This window comes from Ursus maritimus, unplaced genomic scaffold (genome assembly GCF_017311325.1).
Source record: "Ursus maritimus isolate PB19 unplaced genomic scaffold, ASM1731132v1 scaffold_11, whole genome shotgun sequence".
Taxonomy (NCBI): Eukaryota; Metazoa; Chordata; class Mammalia; order Carnivora; family Ursidae; genus Ursus; species Ursus maritimus.
In genome coordinates, this window is record NW_024423453.1 from 30,271,460 (window position 1) to 30,282,599 (window position 11,140).

Consider the following 11,140-nt stretch of genomic DNA (forward strand, 5'->3'; position numbering starts at 1 on the left):
TGTTTAAAAAGGTAAACTACAGGGGTGCCTGGGTGGCTCAGTTCGTTAAGGGGCTGCCGTCCTCTGCCCTCTGATCCTGGGGTCCTGGGATCTAGCCCCACATCAGGCTCCCTGCTAAGCAGGGACCCTGCTTCTCCCTCTCCCTCTGCCCCTCCCCCTGCTTGTGCTCTCTCTCTCTCAAATAAATAAAATCTTTAAAAAAAATGAAAAAAAATAAAAAGTAAACTACAAAGACACACCCACAGAATTTGGTTAAAAACTTGTGGAAAAAGAAGATGGGCACACCAGGATATCAGAGCTTTGTATCTTCAAGCATCTGAACCATAAAATTTATTTCCTTTGTTCTAATTCTATTGTCACCAAGGCAACCTCTTGATTATTTTAATTCCTACAAATTTGGCTACAAGGAGGAAACATGCTGGCCAGAGAGATGTGAGTTTCTGATCTGTTTGAGTTATATATGTATATGTTTTGTATATTAATGAGTTGATGGGTTTTATTTTTAGAAATCAGACTCATTGTCTCAAAACAATGTTATGAAAAAAGGGATGGAGAACTATTCTATATTAAAAGAGTCTTAAGAGGCATAAAAACGAAATGGCACAATGGGATCCTTGATCAAATCCTGGTTGGAAAGAAACAGCTCTGGAAGACATTCGGGAGACAATTGGGACAATCTGAACACGAAGTGAGAATCAGGGGATATCAGGGGCTAATGGTAATCGTGTGAGGCATGATAATCTCGTGGGCAGGGAAGAGAGTGCCCCGATTCTTGGGAGCTGCGTGTTGAGAGGTTGAGGGGTGCAGTAGCTGAGTGGGGAAAACTTACTTGAAACGTTCTGCAAAGTGTACGTGTGAAGCATGCAAAGTGCGAATAGTTACTAAACTGAGGCAAGGGTGCAGTTCATCGTGCCGTTTGTCTACTTTTCTGTTTGATAATGTTCATGGTGAAAAGCTTAAAATCATTTCTAAGAAGTTAAAACCTAAAGCCACAGTCTTGGTAGCTGTGAGGATTTTTTTTTTCTTTTTTAAATTGAGCGCTATATGCTTGCTTTGGGATCTGTGGGCTCGATAGGGCCACGGCCTTAGTGGTGGCCCAGCAGCTGTCCCAGACGCGGCAGGGACACCGGGGTGCACGTGTGGACGCTGCTGTAGTTGCTTCCACCTGTTGCGTGGAGTCCGGCAGGTTGCGGTAGTTTGCCCGGAAGACGCCAGAGTGGGCGTCCAATGTTGTTGGAACTTGAAAAAGAGATGAGAGGACAAAACTGAGGAGAGAAGAAGAGGAAAAAAATGAAAAACAAAACAAAACAACAGAGCACTGGTCATACAAACAAGTCGTCCTGTTCCCTTTCCAGGCATTTCCCCTCCCCCACTTGCCTTTGCAGGGTCGGAGGTGGGTGAGGTGTTCATAAGGAAAAATATCGGGTCATTTGTTTTTTCACCCTTTGTCTCCAGACACAGTTTTCCTTGAAAAGAGTGGTGGCAGGCAGCGGCAGTGTCGCTCATCTGATGCTTCCGAATGCTCCTTAACTTTCAGCAGTGAAATACGTCTTTCTCACTGGGACAGATGCTTACTGACTCCCCGATAGATGTTTCCTCTCTGCCTCTTCCCCCATCACACACTGACTGCACTGGGATTTTAAAAAGGCAGTAAGATGACACGTGAGAAATCTTTTCGAAGGAGAAGGGGATGCCATTCACCCAGTACACAGCACTTTGGTGTGAGTGACAGTGTGTGGTTTTAATCACTCGGGACTAGGAACACTCAACTCCTCTCGGAGCTTCCAGTTTTTACTTCTGTTCGTCCCACCCTCCCCGCCCCCCTCCCCCCGTTCATTCTACAACCTCCTGTTACCTGGTGGAGTACGAAGCCCTTATCAGTGGGACAAAGTGCTGTGTCATACTGTTCTCCACGCTGTTGTGTGCCTTCCTGTCTGGAACCACAGTCCCCCAGGGGTGGGCCCGGCCTCTCCCACAGTCAAATGCATTCTTCTTCTTGGCTGGTATGTATTAAAACACCTTTGTTTTGGGTTTGTTTTTGAGGATTTTATTCTGTGCTTGTGGCCTGTTTTTCTGCTTAACCCAGAGAGTTTTGAATCATGTTTTACTATGCTTTTTCAAGGTTGATGGAAAGTCTTAGGTCAAGTCTCCTAGAAGGGGAGGGTGGATTCACATGTGTGTGATTCATTAGTGAAGGCCCCCCCCTGGGAGGGTAATCAGAACAGAGTGGGGAAGGGCCAGAAGCCAAGTAAGGACAACTTCAGGCAAAGTCCTAGCCTCTGATCCCACAGGGGAGCTCTAGAACATAAATCCCATCTCAGGGCTTGTCCAGACCACCTGACTGAGTTCTCACACTCTTGCTCCAGGGAGTCACTGATTACCGCGGATCTGGAGAAATGTAAAGTTCTAATCATTTCCAACAGTTGTGGATGGTGCAGGCCAAGCCAGGCCTAGGCCCAGGGCAGTCCTTCAAAGAGAGATGCAGCAAGGGCTAGTAGATGTGAGATGTCTCTGGGTTGTGCATGTGTGTGTGTGTGTACACGGACAGTGTCCACTACAGTGGGCCAAGACCCTTGTGTTACTTTCCCTTCCATATATTTCTTGAGGTTTCTTTCTTTCTTTTTTTTTTTTTTCCCCTAGTATGTTCCTTTCAAAGCTGACTTCTCTTCTCTTTGCTACATCCCTTGGGATGCAAATTTAGAAAGTTTTAGTTGTGTGGTTGAATTAAAAAGACTGGGAATGATTGACTGATCTCCACTGTTAAATAAATGTTTAATGATATCATGGATTTTGAGACAAGAACTGCAGTTAATCAATTAAAACCCAGGCATAGTGTATCCGTTTAATTAAGGTTGGAGATCCAGTGACATTCCTAAAATAAACTATACTTTGGATTGATTCAGATAATGATCTTTTATTTGTTTCCTTGTCTTTAAAAGTGGTATGTCAACATCACTTCATTTCTACATTTCCGAGTTCTGTACATTTCTTAAAAGGAAATAAGCAATGCTCAATGTACAAAGTAAAAACAGAAAACTAGAAAAATCTGAATAAAATGGAGCAAGTTGCCATAGGTCATACAGTACAAATTAGTCATTAGATGTCATCTGAAGTGCAATATACCAGTGCTGTGATGATGAGTTAAGGAGCGAAATAAAAATACTCTATTTTAAACAAACAGTATATATATATTTATATGTATATTTTTTACAGATAGTAGACCCAGTGATATCTGCAGTATTGTAAAAACTTATTTACAAATAACTTTTTTAGACATTACATATACATCAGCACCGTAGTAAAAACAAAAACAAAAACAAAACAAAACGACCTTATTAAAATCTACCTCTCTATTTAGTTGGTCCCAGTACTAAGCATTCGGAGGAAGCTGTTAAAAGGTAATGGAGCCCCCTTCTCCCATCAGCCACCTCCAGTTTCTCATCATTGCTCATATATTTGTTTCCTGTACCTTTCAGAAAAAGGTAATTATGTTTTCTGTCTTCTTGCTTGTTTACTTTTTTCTTTTCTTTTTTTTTGGTTTTTATCTGTTCCTACTCAAGAGTTTCCACGGTGGTGTCCCTCCCCATGCAAGGAGTTCATGATCACCTGCCACCACGTCTTCCTAGGAGGAGCGCAGCCCCTGCCTGGGCTCTTGCCCACCTGGCCTCCTCTGGTCTCCATCCTGCCCCTTGCTCAGTAGATCTAGCGCTGTGGGACAGGGCGAGCAAGCCAAAGGCGGTGTTTGCCGGCCTGCCGCCTCTCCGCCCTCTGCCCCCAGCTTTCCATTCCTACCTCCCCGCCGCCCATCTCAGGACAGCCCCCTCTCCTCTGGGTGCAGCCAGTCCAGCTCCCCACAGCCTGGGCCCATGCATGATGCGGCGAGGTGCGTGTGGGCATACAGAGGGAGCCAGGCTTTCGGACACGGAGGGAGCGTGTGGTAGGAGAAAAGCACACTCCACTCTTATTCTGGACAATAATTATGCCACATGGCCTCCCAAACAGCAGCAAGGACTAAAGACACAAGCCTAATGGTAAGTAGCAGAGGTTGTCATCCCTTACGACAGACTTCGATTGGGGCAGATTTGAGTGAATTACAAGGAGAACGACTGTATAGGACTTTGGAAGTGGATGACTTTGCCCATATGGAAGGAGCTGTATCTTCCTTCTTTTTGTTGTCAAAATGTGTTAGGTGGAGCATTTGACTTCAGTTCCTCATCTCTCAGCATTTTAGATTTGTCTTTCCGGTGAGGAGGGATTAAGGGCAAGGCCAATTTCAGAGCATCACCCTGGGATTTTTCCAAAGGGAGCCAGAGTCAGCGCCCCTTGGGCCATGCCTCCCAGGGTAGACCAGAAGTATCAGGTGTGGCTCGTAGTAACCCGCCATGGAACATCAGAGGGGCCTGCTCACTTCCGGGCAGAGAATATTCACTCAACTACACGTTAGAGAAAGAAAACTCCAGTGTTGCCTTTGCATTTCAGGCATTGTCTAAGTTCTTGCTTTTATTATGATTCTGCCCAGGCCCCCTAAAGACAAAAGCTTCATTTCTTCTCGTACAGTCTGTAAGGAGAAGCAAGGGCAGGATGGGGTGAGGCAAGAAGGAACAAGGGCAGGGTGCAGGTAAAGTGGCCACACTGGCAGACACAGCATCCAGTCGGGGGCTCCCCACCCTGTGGCCACTGGAAGTAGATGTGAACTGCCTAGACACATCGGTATGACACTGGGCCCCCAAGAGGCTCCAGCCCAACTACACGGAGTGCCGGCTGCCACAGTCACGGTCACCGGCAGAGGGCTGCCTCCCCCAGGACTGCCGGGGACACCATTCTCCAGGCTCACTTGGCTCTCTTTGAGAGGCAGCTGACAGCAACGCCTCTAAAATTCCTGAGGGTCATCACAGGGCAGCAGACAGGCTCGTAGGATCCTTTGTGGTCTCCTGTTCTTCGTGCCTACCCTCCAAACACAGTAGCATGTCTCGACGCCCGACCTCTCTTTCCAGCCAGAGTTCAGCACGCTTCCGACCTGTGCTCTTGGCCTGTGCAACTTCGCAGCGGCCTCCGTGGGTCGCGCCCGGCCCGAGGCTCTGCGGTCTCCGGACCGGGCCCGGACAGGCTGGCGGAGCCCGCACGCTGAGCAGCAGTCTGTCGCGGCTGGAGCAGCGCTCCCGGGGCCAGGCGAGCACAGGGAGTGCCGAGCAGAGGGGCTTGGGCTCTGGCTTCCCCACCGGCCTCCGCCGCGTCTCCCTCTCTTGCAGCAGGGATCCGCGTGGCGTGTTGTCTCGGTTGCTGTGTGACGATCAGGCGGAATGAGGCCCAACGGGCCTGTGGATTGGCACCTGGATCCTTCACCGTCAGCCAGCAGCAGTTTTGCTCAGTTTACGTGGGTCAAAAAAACAAAAAACAGGGATGGCTCAACATCCTGTTTCTTTTTCACGTTTTAAGCTTTCAACACTAGAGTTGTGGCTCTCGGGGTTCCTCTTGACTAGGGGTTCCCAAACAACTCATCAAGCTCCTGCATCCACTCGTCCCCCGGCCCGGCTTTGATGATGGAGTCCACGAGGTCCGCGCTGTCCGAGAGGCCGGGGAAGGAGGCGCCGGCCGCTTCGCCGCTGTAATTGTAGGACATGTCCTGAGGGGGGTTCCGCTCATAGGCCTGGCTCTGGCTGCTCGGGGCGAAGCTGCCGCTGGGCATCTGCTGCTGTGCTGGGGGCTGGCTGAAGGCTGGCATGCCGGGGACGCCCTGGCTCAGGCCAGACATGACCATCGGCCTGGCCTGGCCGCTGCCTTGCTGCCCCGGGAGCGGTGGCATCATCTGCCGGCCCATGGCGGCCGGGTTGAGGGTTCGCACGGCGCCAGTGTTGGCATCCACAACCTGGCTCAGTCCCTGCGGGAAGTGTTGCTTGGTCAGCCTCGGCTGGCCAGCCTGAAGGGGGTAGCCGGTGCCGTTGTTGAACGATCCCAGTTCGCCACTAGTCCTCCCCGGCATCCCCTGTAAGCTCCTCTGCGGCCAGCTCTGCGTGCCCTGCTGGACCGTTCCCATGATGCCCTGCAGCCTGGGCGGGCCCTGGGGCCTCGGCAGCGCTTGGCTCACCGGCCCTTTCATCGGCTGGTGCTGCTGGGTAATGGCTGAGTTCACCAGCATGCTCTGACCGAAACCACTCACCATCCCAACCCCTTGCCCGGAGGTGGGCTGCCTTGGCCCCTGCGCTTGGTTGTGTGTGATGCTCATGCCACTTTGGTTTGGGTGCTGCAACATTTGGGTCATTCCTGTGCTCATATTGTACATTCCTGGTTGGCTGGTAGGTGTGTTGCTGTAAGGGGCCAGTCCCATCTCCGACTGGGCTGCTGCCGTGGCCATTGTCCCTGGGTTCTGGGAGGGTCCCATTCCCATCATGCCTGCGTTCTGTGCCATCAACCGTGACGTTCGAATGCTCTGGAGGGCTGCTTGGCTTCTCACGGCTGCTATATCCTGGGGAGAACCTACAGGGGAAAAAAAGGCATACCCATTCACTCATCTCAATAAACAATTTACTATAACATGTTGTTGGGATTATCTTTAGGCATGAAAACATTCTTTTATATGAGAGGATCTATTCTAAGTCTTTAATAAAAATGATTATTTATCTGACTATAACACATGCTGATTGTAAAAAATTCCGAAAATATTGAAAAGCACAACGATGAAAATTAAAGTTACCCCAATTCCCCCCATCCAGAGATAACCACTGCTAACTATTATATAAATAGACACATGAAAATAGGGGTCATACTGGACACATGCTTTTGCAGTTGACTTGATATACTATTATGATTTTTGTTCACATTTCAGAAGCAAATTGTTTCTCACGCTTCTTGATATGATGCCATCCTCAACGAATCAGATACCATTATTTTTGGAGGTGAGAGGGAATTCACCTCCTGGGCTAAATTAGGAAGAAACGGCTGATCACTTTGTGTATTCTATTTGTGAAGTGGAACATGGTTCAGTAGAGAATACTATCAATAAAGACCATTAGACTAATTTCCCTTAAGACTCGAGCAGGATTTGAGAGGTTAAAGGCCATTGCTCCTGCTAAGAAGCTATTTCGACAGATGGGACGTTTTCTGGATCCACTCTATAGATTTCCACATGCTCCAGATTCTCTGAATCATAACATGTCAGTGCAAACTGGCCAGCTTCCTGAGCTAGAAAAACAATCATCCTGCCACTCGCTCCTTGGCAATGAACTGGATGCATTTCTGCAGCAAAGTCTACTCACTCCTTCAAATCGGCAGTGACGACTTCTCTCCGCAGATCGCTAACGTGGTTTTAATGATGCTGTTTAAAAGTTGGCCAGAGTATGAATGCCAAGTCCCTCAACTCTAATTAGGCATTTGAGTGAGTCCTTCTTTTCATGTTCCTAGGAAATTTCCAAATCAGCCAAGAGAATGGAAAGGTCACCCTGAGAACCCCAGTCAATGTTGTAAAGGGCTAGGGAGTGCACAAAAATGAGTTTTTTCTATGTCCCTGCTAATAATGATTAAGTCTATGAGACAAAGACAAATAGTTTTTGGTTTTTTTTCTGGACACTTAAAAAAGGTGCAGCATGGGAGCCGATCGATGTTATAAGCAAATGTGATACTACCTGGAACTGGGATGAGAAACCAGATGAGAACAGTGTAAGCTTGTTAAGCCTGGCACCTGGGCAGTAAGTGTGTTTCTGTCTTCCTGATGGGGTTATTGATTTCTGGGCAGCAAATATGTCTCCATATTTTCCTTTCTTTCTTTAAGAAAGTAAATTATGGGAATTTTGATTATGACTTAAGTTTTTGTGGCTTGGGATCAATATCATGGTGCATTGAGAAATGAAATGGTTTCTGTGGGGGAAAGCTGGAAGGGCTGGGGGACATCCCTAGAAATGTTTCAGGTTTCCGTTTTAAGCTTCATTGTATCTAAGTGATTTAAAAAAAAAATCAAAAGTTCCTGTTAAAGACTGGATGGAAGTATATATTGCAATTTGTAATCTTGTGATGAAGTTTTGTGACTTTAACGACTAAATCTGTATTGACTGCATGGCCAATCTGATCACTGTGGTGAAGTGGGTTATTGAGTTGTTTATAAAAAAGTTTAAGGAGAAAATATTGCTGACTCGGAGACCGATTGGCTAGAGCCAAATTACATAAACAGGCTGACGAGCTGCTGGAAACAGATGAAAAGACTTCCATATTTTGGACATTTTTGTTGTATGTTTATAATGGATATTTTGAGGGACTGGAAATGGTCTGGGCTACTTTGGTGAATGAGAAATAGGTTCCTCTTTGTAGAGGACAGAAATGCTATAATGCCTTTTAAGAGGTATTGAAGTGTTAATCCAAGCTAACCTTTATTTTTGGTATAAAATGACTGTACTATCTAGGTATAACTTTTATGAAAAAAAAGGGGGCATTTTAAAACCAGCAATCAGCTCCATATTTTTATCCTAAGTAGAAGCAAAATGCTTTTTATTAATCTAGTTTTATGCCTTCAGCAATTTTAAATATGTATAGGAAAACATGCAAATGTGTCCAAAGAATTACCTTGTCGTTATCTGATTACTATATATGCTAAATAACAGACTAATTTTTTTTCTTCTTCTTCTTTCACTTTCGTCTAAAACAGATATTGTGGGGACACTGTACTCAAATTAATTTTCTTGTCCACCGGTTTACGTCACAATGTCAAAGAAAATCTTCCACATTCAAACAGAGATCATAGGCAATTTTTTCTTAAAAGGGTCTGTTTTCTATTTTCACTCGCAGGAAGGCTGTATTTGTGAAAAATATGCACTTCTCCATAGGCATGTAACATTGCCCAGAGGCACAAAGCTCAGTAAGAGAAAGACAGTCATTAAACCTTTGAAATGTGTAGTGGTGAGCGTCCGTGTGGGTTCTCGTGCAACTTATTCCTAACGGAACTCTCGAAGGACAGTATTTCTTACCTACCAATTTGCTGTTTTCCCAGATATCTCAGATATTGTGATATCTCAGGTGTTAGTAAAATAAAATAGGGAGGAGAGTAAAAAGAGAAAAAAAGTGTATCAGTCAGCTCAGGGACCCTACAATGTCACTGGTTGTTGGACTTAAGTACAGCTAAATTTCTAGATTGATTACCTGTGAAAAGTTCAAAAGTTCAAAGAGTGAAACTCTTAAACTGGACCCAAAGCATACAGAATGACTCATAATGTAGAAAAAGTATTCAATTTCGGGGGGGTCCCTTTATTCCAAAAGATAATACATGAGTTATGAACCTAGAAAAGTCAAGGGACACTCTGCTGGGTTTATAAGACTTTATATTTTTAATTAATTCTTAATAGAAATCCCCGGTTTTTAAAGTGTGGCCCTTGGGCCAGCAACAGCAGCAGCAAAGCAACTCCTGGGAGCTTGTTATAAATGCAAATTCTCAGGCCCTGCTCCAGACCCGCGGAATCAGAGACTCTGTGGGTGGGGCCAGGTCAGCTGTGCTTTTTTTTTTTTAATTTAAATTCAGTTTAGTTAACATATAGTGTATTATTAGTTTCAGGGTTAGAATTTAGTGATTCATCAGTTGCGTGTAACACCTGTGCTCATTATATCACGTGCCCTCCTTAATGCCCATCGCCCAGTTACCCCATCCTCCCACCCCCACTCCCTCTGCCAACCCTCTGTTTGTGCTTTCACAAGCTCTGCTGGTGATTCTGATGCACCTAAGGTTTGAGAACTTCAGGGATAAACCTGGGGGGGGGGGGCTGTGTCTGCAACGAAAACTATGTGTGTAACAGTGACCGCTTCCACTTCCCCCTGCCCGTGACCAAGTGAGAAACAGAACTCTTCAAAGAATGATGGCGCTAATTTAGTGCACAGAACACCTGTGCACAGCTTCATTGCTTTTGTCCTTCCCTGGGTCAAGTCCAAAGGGTTCCGAAATGATACATGTGTTCCAGGGGGTAGGGAGTGGTAGCCACTCAAGCCCCAGGGTTTTCGCAGGCAATCTTCAGTGAGTCCGGCAGCGAACACCAGTGGCTTTCAGACTCTACAACCACTACTCACAGCGTGTGATCCAGTATATACACATGCAGGTTTACGACGGAAACGAAAATTTCCCTATTGTGATATACGCTGATAATTGTTTTCTATTCTATTTCTCTTATTATTATTAAAGATTTACTTATTTATTTGACAGGGAGAGTGAGCATAAGCAGGGAGAGCAGGAGAGGGAGAAGCAGACTCCCCGCTGAGCAGGGAGCCCGATGTGGGACTCGATCCCAGGACCCTGGATCATGACCTGAGCCAAGGGCAGACACTCAACTGACTGAGCCACCCAGGTGCCCCACTATTCTATGTTGGTTGTGACCCATTAAATTGTCTTTACAACCTACTTATGTGTTGCAACCCAAAGACTGGAAAATGCTACCCTACATCATGAATTTTTCACTCACTGTCCATTGAGAAGGGCAGCACTTGTGCAACACTACACAAAGTTTGTGTACATTTACACATATGCATACTTATGTGCAAGGGACTTCATAGCTTCTGGCAGATTCTCGAAGTCATAGGTAACACTTGAGAAATTTGGACCAAGGATCTAGGTCCCACGAAAAGGGCAGAGGATGGGAATTAGGATTTCCACTAGTAGATGACCCCTGTAATCCCCTGAAAACTCCTGTGATGAGATTGGGAAGGGTCTTCAGGCTCATCCTCTACCCCATACAAGACCCTCAGAGGCTCTCTGTATTGGAGGTGGAAGGGATTGATATTTGAGTGGACTTTGGACTACATAAAAGTATGGCAACATGGAGCATACAATGTGCCCATTGCTACTGGGTCATGGGTCAGGATTTCTGCAAAGGGCAGCAGGATCAAGATAGCCCAGTCAAACTCAAAGCCCATGCGTCTTCTAGATTCAGCAGAGATTGGTGGCCGCTGCAAGCCATTCTCCCATGTCAGTCGTTGGAAGTGAGGGCTTTGGCCAGCTGACATGCTGGGGTTAGCAAGAGGGATGTGGCACAGGACTGTTCCTCCTGTGCTCACTGAGACGATGACCCAGGCATAGATAAGACTGATATGGAACCAAACAGGCACCAGTATGCCCTTATTGGCTATTAAACTATCGAAATACTTCCGTATCTTTGGTAAAGAACGGCTATCCCAG

The 11,140-nt window shown here is 46.3% G+C and overlaps 1 protein-coding gene across 1 annotated transcript in view; it reads right to left on the reverse strand.

Moving 5' to 3' along the window:
* Positions 1–2,753: 2,753 nt before the first annotated feature.
* MAML3 (mastermind like transcriptional coactivator 3) overlaps positions 2,754–11,140 on the reverse strand; it is a 399,902-nt gene continuing 391,515 nt past the window's right edge. Inside the window, 1 exon segment of the mRNA XM_040626328.1 lies at positions 2,754–6,474. Coding sequence (XP_040482262.1) covers positions 5,477–6,474 — 998 coding nt within the window. The 3' untranslated portion in view covers positions 2,754–5,476.